At 53.4% G+C, this 21,018-nt stretch overlaps 1 protein-coding gene across 2 annotated transcripts in view; it reads right to left on the reverse strand.

Annotated features, from left to right (window-relative positions):
* Nucleotides 1–3,615: 3,615 nt before the first annotated feature.
* The window catches only part of SLCO2A1 (solute carrier organic anion transporter family member 2A1), a 29,308-nt gene continuing 11,905 nt past the window's right edge, over nucleotides 3,616–21,018 (reverse strand). The window contains exons 2-14 of one of the 2 annotated variants that reach the window (XM_054835761.1): nucleotides 20,802–20,939; nucleotides 18,620–18,782; nucleotides 14,233–14,448; nucleotides 12,345–12,443; nucleotides 10,586–10,719; nucleotides 9,335–9,416; nucleotides 8,005–8,169; nucleotides 7,273–7,462; nucleotides 5,478–5,637; nucleotides 4,962–5,131; nucleotides 4,729–4,793; nucleotides 4,457–4,577; nucleotides 3,616–4,330 (exon numbers count right to left, since the gene is read on the reverse strand). In XM_054835761.1, coding sequence (XP_054691736.1) covers nucleotides 4,210–4,330; nucleotides 4,457–4,577; nucleotides 4,729–4,793; nucleotides 4,962–5,131; nucleotides 5,478–5,637; nucleotides 7,273–7,462; nucleotides 8,005–8,169; nucleotides 9,335–9,416; nucleotides 10,586–10,719; nucleotides 12,345–12,443; nucleotides 14,233–14,448; nucleotides 18,620–18,782; nucleotides 20,802–20,939 — 1,824 coding nt within the window. In that variant the 3' untranslated portion in view covers nucleotides 3,616–4,209. The remainder of the gene's footprint in view (nucleotides 4,331–4,456; nucleotides 4,578–4,728; nucleotides 4,794–4,961; nucleotides 5,132–5,477; nucleotides 5,638–7,272; nucleotides 7,463–8,004; nucleotides 8,170–9,334; nucleotides 9,417–10,585; nucleotides 10,720–12,344; nucleotides 12,444–14,232; nucleotides 14,449–18,619; nucleotides 18,783–20,801; nucleotides 20,940–21,018) is intronic. The other variant, XM_054835762.1, reaches the window with a different exon arrangement.

A 21,018-nucleotide genomic window follows, 5' to 3' on the forward strand; every position in this document is an offset into this window, starting at 1 on the left:
TGACCCAGAGTCAGTCACCCTGCCGCATTTACACATCTGCAGGGATTGAGGCTTTCACTGTACTTTAAAGCTCTTTTGAGCGATGTTTTTTACTATGGGTTGTGCTATGCCTGCAGATTGTTCCCTTGGAAAGGAAGGGTGTTTTAGGAGGAGATCGACAAACACAGCGAGATCCAGGATAGCAAAAACCACATAAAAGTGGAGGAGAGATTGCCGAAAGGCAAAGAAAAGCTAAAATAGCATGATGTCTGAACGTTGGCATCCCAGGGGTGGTGGTTTCCAGGGTGTTGCAACTGTGACCTTTCCGGTGCATAGAGCCTTTGGCCCGCCCGGCCCTGTTGACACCTTTGGGGCCAGGAGCTTCTGTGTTGGCCCCGTTTGGGTCACCTCGTGTGCTTCTGCTGGCCGGCACCTTCTGGAGCTTGTCCAGCTTGATGTTGCTGCTGGTGGGGTGAAGTTGGAGAAAGCGGAGTTAAGGGAAGTCTTGCGGGTGTTAAGGGAACAGCAGCCAGGCGGAGGGGGAACAGGAATAGCATGGACAGACCTCATTATTGTAAAGACTTGCTAATCCAGAGCAAATCCATGGCATCCTCTCCTCTCCCTCTATTCCCTCTGTGAGCGTGGATGCAGCAGGGCTGTTGGCCAAGAGCACAGTGAAAAGCAAAGCGGTGCCTTGCCCTGCACAGCCGTGGGCTAAGGATAGCACAGGCTGAATGCATTTACCCAAGAAAACTCTTCCGCTCCGCTGCTGTCCCTCCCTGCCCTATCTTTCAGTCTGTGATGCCCTTCAGTCCTTTCCTGAGCTCATTGTATGTGCAGCAATCTCCAGCTCGGCCACAGCCACGTCTGTGCCGTGGACCCCGCTGATCCCGACCCACCAACTGACTGCGATCTCAGCCCTGGGGCTGGTATTGCTGCTCCTGACCAGCAGCATCTGCCGTGGTCCTCTACAGCTGGCAAAGGTGCTTTGGGGGCTGCAGAACAGATGTGGCTTCCTCAGCTCTAGTGCATTCACGTCAAGCCCTTCGCCTTTTAGCAGCGTCGGCTCGGCGAGATGGATGGTGTGCCCTTTGCATGGTGCCAGGTTCTTGATAAGCTCATGAAGGAATTCCCGTGATATGGGTCAAGAGGTGCTCCCGTGTCACTCTCTACAGGTGACAGCAGGCAGTCACCATCAACGGGTGTGTGCGCAGATCCCACCAGCAGACACTTCTCCCATTCCAGTGGGCTGCCTTCATCCTGCCAGGAAAGGAGAGGTCCTGGGTAGTGAAGCTCTGCCAGAGTGGCTCAGGGAGGCCCTGGAGCTGCTGTGCTCCCTTCAGATGTGTACAGGCAGGGGAACATCGTGCACAACTCTGCCTGCAGCCCTCTGCGTGCTGCCTGCAGGCCTCTGCCTGCATCCCCATGTCCAAAGCCTGCTGTGCCCTACTGTCCCGTCCCACTCGGGGTGAGGGCGAGGTTAACTTTTTAATTCTCTGCGCGGTAATCCGAAGTAACGACAATTACTTCAGAGGTTCAAACCAATCATAAATTTACTTAAAACTTAGTGGAACTACAAAAGATAGAGGCTTGGCAAAGGTCATAACAATGCTCAAAATTTAGCAGAACTATGAAGGGTAAGCGTTTAGCAAAACGTGCGACAATATTATCCTAATGTGCCGAAAATTAAGTTAGAGACAAAGAGAGTGACAGAGAGGAAAAGAGAGAAAGGAAAGAGAGAAAATATATCACCACCCTTGGATCCAGCGATGTTCTCTGCTCGTAGTCATAGTCTTCAGGTGGTGGGCACATGCCGAAAACTTGTGTTTCCACTTCTTATAACCCGATGTGCCCGCCCCACAGGCGGGGGTCTGTCATCACTGAGCAGGCGCAGTATGTGCTCAGGAATGTTCAGAAATGTTCTAGAAATGAGTTGGTGGGTTGTGGGGGTCCTGGGGACTCACTGCCGCCCCCCCCACTTCAGGGCTGACCAAGTGAGTGGTGATCTGTCACAGGCACATGGGGCACAGATGGTCATCGTTTACGTGTTTCAGAAATAGAGGAGTGGTCTCACAAGACGTTATCCTGCCTCCGCAGGCTCCGTTCTTGGTCAACACTCCCTGGTCATCATCAGCCCATCCCTGTCCATATCAAACAAGGGGTGTTTGTGACATTCACTTGTTATCAGAGCCTCACACCTACCTGCAGCCCCGTGAACCCTGCCTGCTGCCCCTTGAATCCTGCCTCCAGCCCACTGCACCCTGCCTGCAACCCTCTGCCCACAACCCATGCCTGCACCCACCTGCACTGTGCCTACAGCTCACTGTACCCTGCTTGCAGCCTCCTGCCCAAATCCACCTGCCCACACCTCTCTTGTCTGCAGCTTCCTGCCTGCAGACCCCTGCCCACAGACCCTTCCTGCAGCCTTCTGAACCCCATCTTAAGTCCCATAACCCACCTACACCTCCCTGCATCCAGCATGCAGACCCTTCCACCCTGCCTCCATCCTCATGCCCGAGCCCACTGTATCCTGCCTGCAGCCCCATGAACCCTGCCTGCAGCCCCTTCCTGCTGCCCCCGGCCTGCTGCACCCTGCCTGTAACCCTCTGCCCACAACCCATGCCTGCCCTCACCTGCGCTACACCTGCAGCCCACTGCACCCTGCCTCCAGCCCCCTGCCTCCAGCCCGTGCCCTCAGCTGCTGCATCCTGCCTAGCGCTCCATGCCCAAGCCCTGTGCTCACAGCCCCGTAACTGCAGGCCCCTGCCCCTTGCCTGGAGACCCCTGCATGCTGCCTGCGGTCCTCTGCCTGCATCCCGATGCTTGCTGTACCCTCTGCAGCCCCCTGCCATCATCCCCATGCCTGTAGCAGTCTGCCTGCAGCTCCCTGGTCCATGCCTGCAGGCTGCTGCCCGCAGACCCTTCCTGCAGCTCTCAGCGCTCTGCCTGCAGACCCCTGCCTACATCCCCACCTGCAGTCCCCTGCACCCTGCCTGCAGCTCTCTTCCTGCAGATCCCTGCATGCTGCCTGCTTTCCTTTGTCTGCATGCCCATGCCTGTAGCAGCCTGCCTGCACCCCCCACACACCCTGGGCCATGCCTGCAGGCCTTCTGCCTGCTGCCCCATGAACCCTGCCTGAAACCCCCTGCCCACATCTCTATGCCTGCAGCCCCCTGCACTCTGCCTGCAGCCCCGTGCCTGCAGCTCTGTGCCCAAAAACCCCTGCACCCTGCCTGCTGTGTGCTGAACTGCACAGGCAACTTTTGGCAGGGGGCTGCAGGCAGGGTGCAGGATGATGTAGGCAGGGTGAAGAGGGCTGTGGGCAGTGGAGTGCAGGCAGGGTGCTGCGGGCTTGGGGCTGCCAGCAGGTTTCATGAGGCTGCAGGCAGCACCGCTCTCCCTGGGCTGCCTGGCCCGCGAGCCGGCACAGCCTGCCCGTTCTGCGCAGCCCCTCGCAGCCCCTCATCACGGGGAGGGGGAGGGAGCCGCAGGGGGAGCGTGTGCCCTGTCTGCTGCCATTTCTTCACCTTTGCCAGCCATGGATGCACTCAGCATCTGCCAGGATGTGACCTGCAGGCATCCCCACCACCTTGCCGGTGGGAACAGACCTCGGGGGAGACCAGCAAAGCACCACAATTGGAAAAGTGACCTTTATTTAAAAAAAAAAAAAAAAGCAACAACCCCCCCGCAAATGTTCTACAATAAACCCCTGGTGATAACTTTTCACAACACATGTGCCATGTCCATGCTGACCTCTGTGAGGGGTGCGGGCAGGGGGGACACAGGGCAGCCCCGCAGGGTTGGCAGCCGTCTCCCCGGCTCCTGTCCCAGCCAGGAGGGCATTACCCGGCTGGAAATGTCACGCTGAGGGGGGGACACACACCCCCATCGCTCACAGCAGGCATGTCTCTGGGTACATGGGATGAGGCTGTGCTACAGTCCTGGTCTGCCTCCTGCTCCAGCCCGTGGCGGCAGGGTGGGTGGGGGGGCTGTCCCCTCCCCAAAGCGATGGGCAAGGCGCAGCTGGAGAGCCTGGGAGAAGCTGGTCCCACGATGGAACTGGCATGGAGCATCCCTTGCCGGGAGCTTGGCAGTGCCATGGGCTGCAGGATGGGAGCTCAGAGCTGCTAAGGTGAAGTCGCTCCCTTAGAAGGAAAAACAAACCCAAAAAAGACAAAGTACTGGCAGTAGGTAACGGGGGGGGGGGGGCAGAGTCAGTCCTCAGGTGGGCTACACCAGCCCTGCTGCCTTCTCCTGCACATTGTATTCCTTGCTCCTCTTCACCTTCCAGCTGATGAGGGCGAGGAGGATGGTGCCCACCACCTTGTAGCCCACCTGCAGCCCCAGGTATCTGTCGGGAGAAGAGCAGGGAGATGCTGTGCCTGGAGGTGGCACCAGGCTGAGCTGGGGACCATCCCGGTGGTCATCCCTGCCCAGGGACGCCCCCATTCCCGGGGGGAACACACGGCAGGGGTACCTGTTGCGGAGGAAGTCGTTGTTGTAGTAGGCGCAGAACCGGCGCTGGGTGCACTGCTTCTGCCAGTAGACGCAGGAGGAGTCGATGAGGGCACCGAACATGGCCGGTGCTGGCAGCCATGCTTTGGAGAGGAGAGGATGGAGTCAGGTTGCCTGCCCTGCCTGCATGCTTTGCCTGCCATCCCCAAGGAGGTTCAACACCTCCTGGGGCTCAAGCAAGCCTCTGAGCACCCTGCTGCCTTCCCCCAGCCTCATTAGGAGATGGACACTCACCCAGCAGCCTCATTAGTAAGAACTGGACTCCAATGGCAAACGACTTCTCGTCCTGATTCACAACCCTGCAGGGGAGAAGCCACGGGAGGTCAGAGCTGCCCTGGCAGCTCTGCATTTGGCCAAGCATCTTGGCCTGTTGCACGTTTAAGAGGTCCCCGTTGATCCCAGCATGAGGAACCCATTGCATCACGCTTCCCCCAGTGCCTTGCAACAACTCCGTGCCCATTGCTCACCGTAAAACCATCATGTAGAGGGGGTTGTGGGACAGGCAGGCTACCAGGGCAGCAAAGGAGATGAGGAATATGGCAGGAAGGAGCATGTGGGAGCAGCTGAGTGGACAGGAGCCTGTCTTGGCAGATGACAGCCCGTTCCCAGCGGCGATCAGGGAACAGTTCTTGTAGATCTGTTGGAAAAGTTTGGAAAAAACAAATGTAAAACTCCCAAAGCCAAGAGCAGGGTTTTTAGTGACACACCAGCCCACGTCACCTTGCAGAAGATTGATGAGAGCATCAGCTCCAATTTTAAGGCACGGCCATGACATCCTGCAATGGGATGTGCTGCCGTCCCCATTTCTCCAAGCAGACTCCCAGGTCATTAGGGCAATTCCCAGGACTTCAGCATCTCTGGTAGACCTCACCTCATCAAAAAGCCTCTACCACACTATTGCATTTGTCAAGTTCCTACAGCATTGCTGCAGTCTCCACCGTCACCAACAGGCACGAGCTTTGACAACCGCTCGTTTTACTCACCACTTGTTTGGGAGTGGAAGAATTAGTGGTGCTGTTCGTGCAGCCAGCAAAGCAGGGGGAGATGTACTCCACGTTGTTTTCTCCACACACTGGGTGAAAGATGTGCTCAGAGCAGTGGCACCCACTCGGTGTCTTAACCTGCTGCTGGGAACTCAATGTACTGCCAAAAAGGAGAAGAAAAAAATTTTAAAAAAATTAAGAAATAGGACAGGAGGAAGAAAAAAAAATCCTTTTCAGTAGTTAGCCAGTTTCCCCATTCCTATTTGCGCTGGGACACTGCCAGCAGTAGACTGGCCTTGTGCCAGACCCTGCTCCCCTGCAGGTACCTCTGCAAGTGTACAGGGAACTTAGCAGTAATTATGTTATGTCTGCAAACAAGTACTCACACACTTTTTTATCCCCCCCCCCCCCCCCCCCCCAGCTGAAAACTAATCAGCCAAATGCCTGGAGAAATATATCTGGGCTCCATCCAGAACTGCACAAACAGATGTGCGAACAGCCCCAGCTGGAAACGCCATTCAGACAGAAACTGGAAGCGGGCTCGTTTCCAAACAAGCCTGACGACAGCATGAAAGTCAAGAGGACGAACCAAATTATCTGTCCCGTCTTGCCTTACTACCTCAGGGAGTTCATCTGCTGGAGCGGGATGGTCTGTCTCCTACGGGAAGATGGCACCAGGGACCTGCCCTTGGGCATGGTGAGATGGGGCAGAGCTCATGCTCACCCATCCACATAGCCCACAGCTACCTGGGGATCCAGGCAAATGGCATTTATGCACTTCTGCCATCGCATAGCGGGGAGATTTCCAAAATAATATGAGAAAACAACAGTCTCTTTTTCCATGCAAGACCATCCAGCAGCTCCTAGTTACATTAGCAAAGCCCATGAAGAATGGTGTGTGTGTCCCAGAGGAGCCAAGACAGGCAGTTGACCTGACACTGGTGGAAAGAGGTGAACGCTGTGAAGCCAAGGTGCCTCCCAAAATTTAGCACTTGCAGCACCTGATCTTGAGCTGAGGGTTCTCCTCACATCTGAAGCCTCACATTTGAGATGCCAGTGCCTCCCTGGACTTCCATACGCTCGTGAATTCACGGTTGCACGCTGTGCAATCTCAGAGCAAAAAACATAGACACGTTGCCCACACATGAATTTGCAGAGTGCTGTTGCTTTCCTTCCCCATGGTTATTTAAGTGGCTTTTAAGTGGGAGAAGTGCATGGACTGCCCTGGCCCTCACCCCTCCACCGTACCCCTGGGACAGGAGGCTTATTGCTGGCGAAGGGAAACATCTGTACGAAAGCCCCTTGCTGGCAGTGCGTTGGGAAATGAGCATGCTGCACTCGACAGCAAGCCTGGGGTGGAGTCTAAATGTCATTTTTATCTTAAAAAGACATGCTAAGAGCCAAAAGTTTCCACCCAGGTGAGGAGAAAGGTGATGTCCCGCTGGAACAAAGGGCGCGCAAGGTGCCTATGTGTGGGGTTGATGTGGCCATGGACACTAATACTACTAATTTCCCCCTGGAAATCCAGAGTGAAAAATACACCCTGCTTGTTTGGTACAGAAAATCAGGAATCACAGAATCATAGAACCATTTTGGTTGGAAAAGACCTCTAAGATCAATAAATGACCTCCCAAGCTTTCAGTGCTGCATAGCGCTTAGATCTCCTCCAGGCAATGGGATGAAGGAGCAAGCGGCAGCGTCATGATATCTACTGTCTCTTCCCCTCCACCCACAGGTATCCCACCCCATGGATAATCAGGTCGAGAGCTGGAAACAACCCAAGCGCCTGCGTTACCTGGTTGGGTAGATCCCGTCGATGCGCCCTGTGGAGCAGCCCATGAAGAAGATGGGCAGGCAGATGAGGATGGAGAAAACGAGCACCACCACAGCAAACCGGGGGATGGCCCGGAGGGAGAAGGCAAAGCGTTTCATGATGATTCCTCCTAAGAGCATCCCAAGCGCTGCTGCTGGCAAGTTCACAGCTCCTGCAGAGGAACGAAGTCATTAGTTGGGGGTCCCACCTGCCAAGCACCTCTCGGTAGTGGCTTTGTGGACCTCGTGGTGGTTGGGAGAGCCCACAGACCCCACTGTTACCCAAGACAGACCAAAACCCAAGGCAGCTAGCACCTATGAGAAACCTCAGCCGCAGAAATCTGGCTTAGAGGTGCAAGATCAAGCCTGGGGCATGATGGCTTCCTCTTGCCAACTTCTTTAAGCATCCGAGTGATCCAGACCTGCTTCACCTATGTGGTGAGGCTGCACGTTTTCAAAGAGAGTGGTTGCTGGCCCGCAAGAGCGAGCGAACAAATGTAGACAGTCTTTGAGAGGCCGCAAGAGAGCCTGGCCTTCTGCAGGCATCTCAGGTCAGGGGAGTCACCAACCACGACCATCTCAAGATGATCCCTAGATCATGAGTTTCCAATGACTTCCTCCTGCAGGATTTACAAACTCTGGGGAATACGGCCACGTGGCTCCCTGCCGATGGATATTTTTCACCCTACGGCTGCCGCTGCCCAGCTGTGCTCACCTATGAGAAAGTTGGCGTACGAGGAGGAGGCACCGTACTGCTTCTCCAGGAACTTGTTGAGGAAGGTGGCCAGACCCGCAATGACTGAGGAGAAGCTGCACTGAGCGAGCACCAGGAGGATGAAGAGGGGGTTGAGGAGCAGCCTGAGGAAGATCTTTGGGAATTCTACAGGGAAACAGCAGGAAAAATGTATTTTAGCCACGTGATCTTCATGTCAGCAATTCGTACCGTGAAACACCCCCCCCCCCTTAGACTGTTCCCAGTGAGTTAATACAGGAGCTGTCTAAGGCCATGGGAAAATGGAAGGGGAGACACCCTAATCTGGCTGTGCAGCTGGCAGGACTGTGGCCAAAGTGCTCCGAGAAGCAGAGCCCGCTGCCCACTACCCTCCCTCCCACGCTTTCCAAACTCAGAAGCCTTCGGAGCACTTAGCAGCCACCCTGCATTTGTTTTTCCAGAGCAGGGGCCATACCCTCGAGTGGTGCAAACAGACAAAGCCGCAGGGCTTTTGGCAGAGCCCCACCAGCTGCGCACGGGCAGGGTCTGGCTCCTGCAGCTGATGAACACCAAGTATTTTCCTGGTGGGACATCACGTCCCCCTGCCCAGCCAGGACAGCCTTTCTGCAGAGGCAGACTGACTCCAGGCTCCTCAGGAGCCGCTCTGTTTATTTGGTCTCTAATTAGCTTTCCCCATCTAACAGAGTGCCACGGAGACCCGGCGTTGTTCATCAAAGCCCAGTGAGATAGAGAAGTTGCTGGACAGCTGCAGGATATGACTGCGGTGGATGGAGAGGGAAGGAGCGGGGGTTTTAGCTGGAAAGAAGTCATCATGGAGCTAAAAAAAGTCATTAAACTGATCTCTCTCATCAGTGACATCCCTACTCAAGCCTGTTTCAGCTACACATAAACAAACTGGTACAAGCTGCAGTGCAGTGACCTTCTCAAAGCGGCGGCTGGTGGCGCCGGCAGCCCCATGCCCTCTCCTGGAGCCACGGGTTAAACCACCCAGCTAGTGTTTTCCAGCATGCTCATGTCATTTAAGATCCTCAAACCAATTTTCAGAGATGATTCAGGCTCCACAGACCTCAACACCGCTGTCTTGTAGCAAGAGGAAGGCTGTGTCCATCTTCCTGTGGTCCTTAGGGAAGGCCACGCTACAGCCTTCAAGGTGTCAGAGCTGCCCCTGGCACCGCCAACGCACCGTGGTGGAGGGACTCAAAGGTCCCCAACAAGCACCCTCAGCTTGAAAAAACCCGGCGTGGTGACGTCCACCCACCCAGCATGGCCCGGTGCCCCCGATCACCCTCGCCTTTAAGTGCCAGCCCTTTACTTTTTATAAACTCCAGCAGGGAGGTTTCTTCAGCCACCCCCTTCTCCATCTTCCTGAGCATGCCAGCCTCCACGTTCGGGTCCTGGGGAGGGAGAGAAGAGCAGCCTGTGGTGAGAGGGCACCACCCCGGCATGGTTGGCACTGTCCCGGCACGCAGCGAGGCTTGGGAGGAGCAGGGTCTGTCTCAGATGCCTTTGAGCCCCCGCCAAGCCTGATGGGTTCTCCTGCCCGTCACAGCAAAGGGGCAAATTATCTTGAAAATCACTGCAGCCCTTGAGCAGAGCTGCAAGGAAAAAGCTTGTCCTGCTTGGAGAGGTTTTAAGAGCTTGGAGAGCTTTCCTCTCCTGAACCCTGACAAGAAGCCTCTTTCTTAATTCTGCAAAAAGTCTGAAAATGAAAGTTGGAGACAGGTCAGATCAAGTCTGGTGAGTCTTCTAGCAATAATTATGAAATATTTTGGGTTTGAATCTGACCTTTAATGAATCGATGATTAAACTATTTCAAAACAAAACAATTTTTGAAACTAAACTAGTGGGGCTTGGCTTTGAAAACACTGAAATGGAATGTTTTGATAGTTTTGCATCTTTTAAAATTTGTTTTAATGGGAAAATTGTCTCTTTTCTGTAATTTTTTTCCCAAAGGAAAAGCCCATGTATCAAACCCCGCTGCCCAGCTTTATCCCAATATGCCACGCGTGAGGATGCTCTGCTCCGAGCAGGGGCTGTCACTGATAATGATGATGATGCTGGTGTTGGGGAGTGTCACCTTGCAGGGGGTGTTGCAGTGGGGAGTTAAGATACAGCCATCACCAGCAGAACCAGGTCAGACCCCCCAGGAGGGTCGAGTCCCCACAGATAGACCCCTACCACAGATGACTGCATGCAGGAACCCCATGAAGCCACCCAGCTGTCGCCCTGCCCCAGGAAAGGTGCAGGTCTACCCAAAACCTTCCCAGCAGATGCTGTCGATGCAGCTAGAAGGAAGGGCATGAGGTCCGGTTTTGGTCTGCTGAGCTGCGGCGGTTTTGGCTTTCCAGCTAATGGTGAGGAAGTGAAGGGTCTGGTCCTTCACGTGTTAGAGGCACAGAGCTTGTTTGGAAGACTTTGCCTTGTGAGAAGTTGTAACCACATCTGAGAAGGGTTGCTGGTCTCCCTTCCTCCCTCCCACCCTTCTCCTCTGGGGACAGGTGTTCCCTCCCTGAGGGTAGCCCTGGCACCAAGATGTTCTGGCCCTCCGGAGATGAGGTCTCACCTCTCCTTTCAGCATGTACCGAGGGAAAAAGAAATAAGGAATGGACGTGAGCACCAAGCAGCCTGAGGAGATCAGCAGTCCCAGCCACCAGGCTCCAATCCACCGCTGGTCCCTCGGTGTCAGGGCCACTGTCGCTGCAAGACACAAGATCCGTCGTAAGAGCTCTGCTCCTGCACGTCTAAGGGTGACGGGGGCAAATGTCGATGGAAATATGGACCGGTGGAGCATGAAGGGTCCATGTGGGCACAGTCCAAGGTTCTCTCCACTGGCATGGAAGAGTAAGTGAATGGGGGTGGGAGATCCCACCAGCGTTGGTAGCAAGACCAGCCCTGGTCATGTTTGACCTCCTTTCCCCTGGCCAGGATCCTGCACCGCCACTCCCCATCCAAACTGTGCCGAGCCTCCCAGATGACTGTAGGATGGATTTAGTCATCATGGAAGTATGCTGATGGCACAGGTTCAACTCTTCCCTGCCGAGCCAGCCAGCAAGGCCGCCGTTACGGGGGCCCGACTCCATCCTCCTCTGCCCGGGACGTACAGTGGGTTTCGGCCGCAGTGCCTGCCAGGGATGCCGAGCCGAGACAGGGACCGGGAAAGGGCACAGCCGCTTTCCTGGAAAAAATTGCTCTCCCATTGTTCCAGGCTTGGTCACTCTCTGCTTGCAGAGACCAAGGGAAGGACCCGTGCTGGCAGAAGAGCGCTGTTAATGGCCCTGGTTTCCGAGTGGATGAAACTCTGGGCGCCTTCTCCGGAAAAAGGAGGAGAAGGTGAGAGCCGCTCCGTCTCCAGCACAGACATCCTTCGGCCGGGCCAAGCGATGCTCACGGGAGGTTGACAGATTGCTTGGCTTGGCATGGGGACCTCATCTCCCCATCGCTGGGACGTTGCGGCTGGGAAAGGAACCAGCTCCGGGTGGGAGCCCTGTGCCAGGGTGCGGCAGGAGAGGAGCCCACACCCCACCGAAACAATCGCCCCGCTTCCCCAAACAGGACCACTCCACTCCGGAGCTTGGACGTCATCACGGAGCGACCAGGCAGAGGCTGCTAAATCCGTCTGCCGCCATGGGGAGCAAGCCAAGGCTTTTTGCCGTTTCCTGCCCCAGGTTCATTTATTATTCTTATCAGGCACCGGACAAAAATGTCAGGCGAGCTCTGATCTCTCTAAGGAAACACAGGAAAAGCCACATTAATGATGGAGCTGGGGAGAATTCTTTAGTGATTAAGTTACCAGAAGTAATAAGCACGCACCGCAGATTAAAAAAAATAAACCCTGCATTGGCATTGGCTTGGTCCCGCTCTCTGCAGATGCTGGTGAAGGGTGGTGGGGAGGAGGATGAGCAGACTCGAGCCTTCCCGTGTACCCACAAGGCAACGGTTGCCCTGTGGTTGTCTTCTCCATCCCTGGATGCTTCAGATGTCCCTGCTCCTCTCCACCACCATGCTGGGGTAGCGTGATACTTCTTCAGCGTGGTGGCAGTGGGCAGACCCCAGCAATGACCACTGATGCAGCACCATGAGTAAGAACATTGAAATGTCCCTACCGCAGAGCTCTGCTTTAGTGGCGGCTTCAGGACCATCTGTAGCCTTCCTCACAGGGACATGGAGTGGAGAAGTGTGCTGGGAGTGCTATTCCAGGTCAGGTCTCTCCAGAGGAGTGGGTTTTGAGGGTCACGGGACTGGTGGCTTCATCTCAGAGTGACCTTCTGACTCACAGAAGGCTTTTAGGAGAACCATCGCTTGAGGACTTGAGAAATACTCACCAATGTCAACTCTTCCAATATCCACGAAGAGCCGCAGCACCACAGAGCCCAGCAAGTATCCAAAAGCAGGGCCAAACACGGCGATGGCAAAGAGGATGGCTGAAAGAAGGGAGCAAGAGAGAGCCAGTGAGAGCAGGGAACAGTAGCTTCAACGCAGATATGGCTTTTGTCTTCCACGTGAGGCAGGCATGGTGTTACAACATGCAGAGGAGATAAACCATCTTTTATCAAACGGCAGATGATGAGAAGATCCCCATTGCTCAGACACCGAACGTGGTGTTTATTTAACACGATTAGGAGGAGGGCAGGCAGCTGCCTGCAGAAAAAGTCCCTCTGCTCTGCTGCAATCAAGGCTCTGCCGATGTGCCAAAAGTTGTGAGCTACACCATGAATATCCATGATTCACTGTGACAAAGGGGGAACTCCAGGGAGCAGCAGGATGGTGGCATCCTGAGCTCCCGCAGGTGACGGAGACCTTAATCTCCCACAGGAGGCCAAGGAAACAAAGCAACCAAAAACATTTGGTGCAAACTTCAGGGGAGGTGAAAGATGCTGGGAGCACAAAGGCCAGCAGATCGCCCTTGGTTCAGCTGAACTGTCCTGTTCAAAAAATAGATAACTTGGACCTAACCTGTAAGGTCAAAATATTTCCTTTCGACTTCTTCGGAATAAGAGGATTCAAGTTTCCTCCCTGAAGGAAACTCTTTGCACAACCTTCTTAAGATGTTCAAAAGGAGACAGTTTGCTTGAGCTGCATTGACCATTTCTGTGCATTTTGCTGGTCTGGAGCCTTTGAGCATACTGGGTATGAAAGCACCTGATCCCACCACTATGCTCTTATTTCAAAAGCTTTTTTTTTTTCCAATTAGGCAAGGCAGTGCTTTTGTTTCTACAACATAAACCAAAGTATTAACGGGCAGGGTCTTCAGAGGAGGAGTATTTAACCTCATACATACACAGTAGGATTCTCTTTTATAGGATGCTGAGACCTAAACCAAAACAAGACTCAAAGGGCGATGGTGTTTACTTTCTGCAGAGCTCTTAGGTGGTGCAGCAGCAGGAGCCTGGAGCAAAGCACGCCTGGGTGGGTCTGGAGACCCTGCCAAGCACTCCAGTGCTTGTCCAAAGCCTGTCCTTGGGAGTCTAATTCTGAAGGCTTTCCTCCTCCTTTAGTGCTTACCTTATTTTGGAACATCCGCTTTTGACTCCTAAATCACTCTGACGCCTTTGGCTGCTTTAAAGACATTGTTCGGCACCAGAAGGAATTGGGTTTTTAAATAACCCATGGACTGAGCTCAAAGCTCACGTAGGCTGGCCAGCACCAGATGGGTTTTGCCATTCACAGGAAAAAAAGATGCTGTTTAACATGGAAGCCAGCACCTATCTCTCCGCAATCAAGAAGTCCTCCTGAGCCTGGGAGCCTCCACCAGAGAGGGACCGATTCCATAGCAAAAATGTTGATTTTGAACCCTTGATGCAAAACCTGGGTTAATTGGCTCCTGCAGGCTGTCATACCTCTGGTTAAACCGTGATCAACCAATGCTCCATTGGAGCAGGAGGTGGCCTCTGAGAAGCTTTCCTTACTACACTTTCCCCCACAGATGGCATAAGTTCTCAGAGACACAAGGGAGAAGCCCCAGCTCAACCATCTCATCTCCTTGCCCTGATTCTTTGGCTTCCTAACACCCATGCCATAAATATAACCCTAGAGAGAACAGCTGACTATCAAGGGGAGAGACAGCCCGGCCTTTTAATGGGTGAGGATCTCATCTGAGTCCCACCGGCTGCTCAACCCACGTCCCCAGGTTCCTCTCCAGACGACCACCTCTACATCTCACCTCCAAGGTCTGGAGGAAGCAAAAGGATATACAGCAACTGTCCCACTTACCAACGTACAGCGGGGAATTGTTTGCTTCTGCAAAGTCGTCTACATAGGATATCCCGAAGGGCTGGATGGGAACCGTCCCAATTCCCGCCAGGAGCTGGGCGATGACCATCATTGCCCATATGCTGCTGGCCTCCTTCTGGGGATCCTGGGTGGCGTTTGGGCACACAAACTTGTTTTCTGCATAGCAGAGTTCAGCCTGGACCTGGCTTTTGTTACCTGAAAAGGAGAAGAACGAGCATTACAATGCTGGGTACATCCCCTGCCTCCTCCCACACTAAATCCCTAAATATCAAGAATCTTCCAACTTTGCTGAGTAGGCACACGCTGATGGATTTTTGGATGGATTGCTCATTTTATTTAGCAGTTCTCACCAGCTTTCCCTTCCTTTGGGTATGATACTGAGGACAGCGTAGCAAACAACCAGGCTGTGAGTTTTATCAAGCTTTTAAAGACAAGCTGATCAGAGCAGATGGAAGCCAATTAATTCCTCCTGCGAAGGATCAGCCCTGCAGCCCAGCTCCAGCGAGCGGCATTCGAGCTGTCAGCAGAGGACAAAAGTCTCTCCATCAAAGTTGCAGCAACGCCAGACCCAGCCGACTGACAAAAGCCTTCGGACAGACAATGTCAAAAGCCAGTGAAAAAGCCTATTTCCGTCCTATTCAGGGATGGAAAAACCTGTTTTTTTGTTTCCATGCAAAACGAAGGCATTATGGAGCAAATAGAGTGAGCCCTGGTCTTTCATTGCTAGCTCTTCCCGCTCTGGCTTTTCATTTTTTATTATTATTTGTAATTGGTTCAACATTCCTGTCACATCTTTCTCGTTAATGTCATAGCTTGATTTTCTTCACTTCTGAGCAAACAGACGCAAAACAAAAACAAATATTTGTCAGGTGGTTGAGGGTTTTCATTGGCGTAGTGTGGCAGCACATTCCTAATAGTAGGTCACCACAAAAATCCTTACATAAGTCCATTCGAAGCCGTGTTGCCTGAAGGGTCCACGTTGCCAGACAGAAGGAGCCTCCTTTTCTACTAAAGATTTTACCGCAGCAAAAGCGAGAGCCACAGAAGCCTCTCACGCCAGATTGCATTCTGTGGAGCGAGGCTGCTCTCGGTTTAATGAGGGCAAACCTAATCCATGGCTGGATTTTCGATGCCAATGGTCTTCGCAAGCTTGTGGTACCCGAGCAGGGGCAGGGAGCGATGCTGGCTGCCCTGAGCACAACACCCAGCCCCTGCATCTCCGTTGCCCTCATGTCTCAGGAGCAGCCCACCTCCTTCCAAAGGAAGGACCTTATTTCTTCGTACCGTCCGGACGTGGGGAGGTCTTCACCCTGCTCAAGACTGCCCTGAAAACCCCAACCAGGACTGGAATATCTTCATGGGCTGTAAATGCCGGGCCATGTATGGATCTGGGCAGGGGAGCAGGATGATACCTGCTCCTTCGACTTGTTTCCTTTGCAGTAAGAGCAGCCCCTGTCCCAAATCCTGACCAGTTCGTAGTCTGACGCGTGAATTTAAGCTGTCAGAAAGCTTGGCATCTGGTGCCTGATCCACTCTCCAAACCACCCGACTCAAAAACCACGGAGACGTTGGAGGCTGAGTAGCAGGGAGGCAGCTGCGAGCCAGCAGAGAGCTGGTCTTCTTATTTCTGCGTCAGCGCTGGCGCACTCTCAGCCCCATGCCGGGCCATCATCTTTAACAACATGTCACGGGATCTGGGCTTGCGGGTCAGCCGTGGCGGCGCCTGATTTCCCAGAACTGATGTGGGAGAGCAGAACCAGAGGATCTGGCGGGAGCAGAGGGGCACCTGCGAGCGGCTCCATCCTCGCTATGCTTTGCTCCCCGTCTGGCATTTGCATCCCGTTGTGCTGTGACAAAGTCACGACCTAACTAAAGGGAGCCCTAAGGCCACCCAGCAGCCCCCCCCCCCCCCGCCGGCACAGCCAAGGCTCCCAGAGCCCAGAGGATCGTGCTGACACGCCGTGCATGGGGCTCAAAGCCATTCCAGGAGAAAGCATCTTCTAACCAGAGGTGCCAGGCTTTCCTCGGCTGGCACTCCTGCGACATCTGACATCCCCCTTGGTGGCACGGGCTCGGCGGGGAGCCACTCGGCACGGAGCCGAGGTGACTGAGCGTTTTCAGAGGTGGCAAACCCCGAGGAAGCTAAGGCTCATTGGCATCCCGAGGATTTAGGGGCTGAAGTCACTTTGGGAAGACCGAAGCCAGCCTTGTAGCACGCAACGCAGGCTCTTCTGCGCCTTGCATTCTGCACGGAAACTGGAGCTGTCGCTGCACGCGCTAGCTTGTTCCCAAAGCCTGCCCAGTTAAACCAGTATCCCTCCTTAGTGTGGATTGTAAGACTTACTGGCTCAAGCAGAACAGGCCCTGGGGACAGGAGATTTTAACGCTTCTCTATCACCCACACAATGCTCAGCAGCAGTGAGACGACCTCGCTTCTCATGCTGCAACACCTCCGTGACTCCAGCAAAGATAACGTTCCTCTGCTTTCCAAAACCCTTTGGGCTATAGGTGAACCATCAGCTGCATTTGCTTGCAGGGAAGCCAGGCTGCAGCGGGAGTGTTTGATCTTCTCCCTTGTGCTGCCGCAGCTGCAGCTCTCGGCTGCCTGCAGTGAGGCCACCACAAAAACCAGGAGAAAAAAGAATGTCAAAGCCTAGCTGGTGCAACAAGACACACACACACACACACACACACACGTCAAGGCTGCACTTTTCAAGCCTTCCTGTCAGCCAGATGAACTGCTTTGTCCTCAGAGCTTGTGGCACAGTGCCGTAGCTGTTAACCTCTTGAGCAGACAAGGGCCATCCAAATGAGAGTGGTATGGCAAGAACTGTTCTGGTATGAACCCAGCTCAGCATTCAGAAAAGCACAAAGCCTCAGTGGCGAGGTACTGCAGAACCTTTGACCCACGCCAGGAAATGCACCAGTGCCCCAAATTAGCCAGAAGTGAAGTGATTTGTCCACAGTCACACGGGGCATCAGCAGCAGAACCAGCATCTCCTGCATCCTAGGGCTTCTACCCCAAATCTGCTGCCCTGTCAGCAGTGCTCTCTGCTCACACTCTCTCGCTGGCTGGCTTTTTGGATAGCTAAATGACATGTCATCGTTAATACCAATGCAGTCATCACGAGCCAGTGATGCAGCTTTAGATCTGCAGCTGGGGCTCTTCTGATGCCGCAGAAAGCAAACCTATTTCCAGGATGCTCAGGAGCAGGTTGGAAGGACACACACCGCCCGTGCAGAAGGCAGGGACACGGCGTGCTTAGAGATCTGAAGAGAGATGGGTGTGCACAGCCAGGAGAGCAGCATATTAAAAAAATCACATATTGAGCTCGTTAAAGAGTTTTCAAGTATATTTTATAGCATCCACGTGGAAGGATGTGCTCTCTCACTGAATGTGGAGCCTCCTAACAAATACTCCTGAGGTGGCACGTCCGTGTGGGATGATGGCTATCTCAGGGGTCTCAGCCCTACAGCAAGGTCCTTGGGCGCTGATGGGATGGAGAGGTGTCCTGGCAGCCTGGAGAGATCCTGGCTGCTGAACTTGAAGCACAGACTGCTCCCTCTGGAGGCCTCCAGGAGCATCTGTGGGGAATTCAGGTGCTTCACCATGACCACAGCACTCCACACCTGAAACCGTGGCTCAGACGACATGCCCAGAAGAGGCAGAAGGGATGCCACATGTCATTATTGCATTCAGAAGGGGTTGCAAAACTATTCTGAGGTCAGGCTTAAAATAGCAAGTCTCTTGCCCCCAGGAGACTGTGTCCCTGTTACAGGTTGTAAGGTGGTCCAAGCCGGGGCTCTCCCATTGCTTTCTGTTGAATGGCATGACTAAGTAACCACCCAAAGGGTGTCAGATTATCAAATTCAAGGGACAGTGCTCCTCATGTTCTTGTTGGCCACATTTTAAGTAAAGTCCATCCTTCTTCCACATGTTACCAAGAGCAGCCCTGGAAGGAGTATGTGTTGGCATGAGCATGCTCTGCACCAAACAAACCACCTGCTGCAGATTTCTGTGGCTGCCTGCTCCTGGAAATTCAGACTAGGAACTGAGGATGGATTCCCTCTGGGGAAAACCCAAAACAAATTGTTTTGCCCCGCTGGGTTGGCTCTGTGGCTCACAGGGCACCTTGGAGATGCCTCAGCCAACACTAGCTGCCAGAGGTGCTGCCAGGGCTCCCAAAGGAGCCAGGACAAGCACAGTGCCTTGCTTGCCTTAAGTCTTTCCCTCCAAACACCACGTTTAAATTGTGCATGTGCTGGATACAACCCCTCGTTTTGGATAGGCGAGGGTAACCCAGCCCAGAGATGGAGATGGATTTGTGCTGGGACAGCTCGTAGCAGCAAGGGTGGTGGCACTTACCGGTGCTAAGCGTGGTGTATTCGTAGGGGTCTGATAGGAAGTGGGGCAGGGTAACCAGGAACGCTCCCAGCGCCAGCAGCAGCCCCCCCATGCCGATCACCCGCGGGCGGTGAACTCGGCTGCCAAAGTAGCTGACGAAGATGATGAGGACCACGTTGCCGATCTGCAAAGGGCACAGCGAAACGGGGAGAATGTTACAAGGCGTCATGGACGAGGTCAAGCCCTGCCCTGTAACTGGTCCCCCATGACTGTGTCTGGGTGGGTGGAGAGGTCTCTTATCAGGCGGTGTTTGACTCCCCCCAAGAGTAGGAACGGGACAGCCCTTCACCCTGCATATTCACAGCAAGTCAGCGCTTCCTTCTCATCAAAAGCCAGCGGGCCAGCTGCTTGGCTTCTGTCACATCTGTGCATCATGCCTTGTTCTCATGGATGACTTCACATGCCCCCCACCCCATAGGATGTGGCATCAACTTATGGTTCCCCCAAATACAGCAACAAATGAAGTGTATCGCCTCCATCCCCATGACTAAGCAGATGTCAGCCCAGCTACAAAGTCCAGCTCATTGCAAATGTTTGTAACTCTGGACATTTGCAACTGCAGATATGATGAGCTAAAAAGATATGAAAACACGCAGCTTACTCAGGCAAGTAAACGAACACCATAAAATTACCAGTACATGGGCTTTGTCGGCTTGGGACAAGCTAAACATTATTTTAACCTCGGCATGTATGGCTAAGAACAGTTTGTATTTAACTTTACATGGACTCCCTTGTTTGTCTCTCTGTGGTTTTTGTTCTTGGAAATGCTGCAGCCGTCAATGAGAAAAGATTGTGGTCCTGGGCAGGCAGGGGAGCTCACACAGAGCTGGAGTAAAGCACATAAAGCACTCTCTCATAAAACAGAAAAATAAAGATGTATCTGTTGTCTGCAAGCTGTTATTCTTTAACAGCATGGCATATGTCCTGTTCCAGTCCTTCCCCCTTTACGTTCTTGCAGTAACAGACTGCTCTGCATGACGTTTGCTTTGGTATTACTTTTCCAAGCGTTAAGTCTCATGAGTAATTTCTCTAGTGGATGAGGAGCATATGGGTTGCAGATGTGTCACTGCTTTGTGGTGGGACACGCTGCCGGGCTTCATAATGCCAGTTCAGGATTACCAGCGTTACAGCTGGCCATACTAGGTCTCTTTCTTCGCATGGTTTGGACGTAGTCACAATCAGTGGGAAGTCCTTCATGGTCTCAATAGGCTTTGAACCAGTTTCTTTTTAACTTCGGATATGTGTGCTGGTTGTGGTAAGACTTGGGCATCTACTTCCCCAAGGACCCGGGAGCATTCCCGGTGCTCAGCCTCTCGGTGGAGGATCCCATGGGAGAAGACCAGCTGTATGAAACGTGGGCTGCCACCAAGCTCTTCTTTGTCTGCGCCATCAAAAGAAAGCCTCTGCCAGCAGGTCTTTTCCTAGTTGGCCTCAAAGAGCTACCAGAAAGGATACAATTCATGACAATGTGAACTAGAAAACTTATTCCAGAGGAGTAAGGGATTAGAAAGTCTTCATGAGAAAATCCTCAGCCAGCTCAGCGATACGATGCCAGTGGAAGTCAGTCCTTTGCCACAGGGCCATCAGGAGCTGGGAGCACTGGAGAAAGAGGCTAGATCTTGGAGGGACTGCTGGCCAGGGTCTCCTTTTAGAGAAAGCTTGGAATGGCTCAGGCCAGGGTCATTCCTAAAGCCAATGAGAAACCCATGAAAACAGATACTTTTACTGGAACTTGATCACAGATCTGTAGTTATGTGGATACTATTTGTAATAAAATGTTCTTCTTCGCAAAATCTGTAAGAACTGTGAGAAGAATCATATTGCATGTTTTCTGTCTCTCAGTCATATCTCTGCTGGAGATGGTATGGCATCCCAGGGTGGAGTGGTCTCCTCTGAAGCAACCTGCTTTCTGCTGCTGCCCTCCAAGGCCACATAACCCTACGTTCAACCTCCCGGCATGTGGCACAGCAGAAGTGAAGTGTGAAGAGGGGTCCAAGTGTATGCCAACAGATGCTTCATCGAGCACATGTGGGCATGGCCAAGGAAGCACTGAGTGCAAACAACCCTGAGACCCTATTCTGGGAAGGTCCGCCCACGTTCTGGCCACCGCTTGGGTCCCCACACAAGCGTCTCACCCAGTTACCTCGTGCAAGCTAGAGATGAAACCCGAAGAGAGACTGGAGAGCCCAAAGCGCTTCTCAATGGTAGTGAGGCTGCTCTTGAAGTTGGCACTGTAGAGGAGCTGGGAGAGCTGGAGAAGCCCGTGGCACAGCACAAACACCTGCGGGCAAAAAAAAAAGTGCCATCCCAGTTAGTACCCAGTTAGTGCCCTGCTGCTGTGTAACTGCTGGAGACCACGT

This window comes from Grus americana, chromosome 9, assembly GCF_028858705.1.
Source record: "Grus americana isolate bGruAme1 chromosome 9, bGruAme1.mat, whole genome shotgun sequence".
NCBI classification, from domain to species: domain Eukaryota; kingdom Metazoa; phylum Chordata; class Aves; order Gruiformes; family Gruidae; genus Grus; species Grus americana.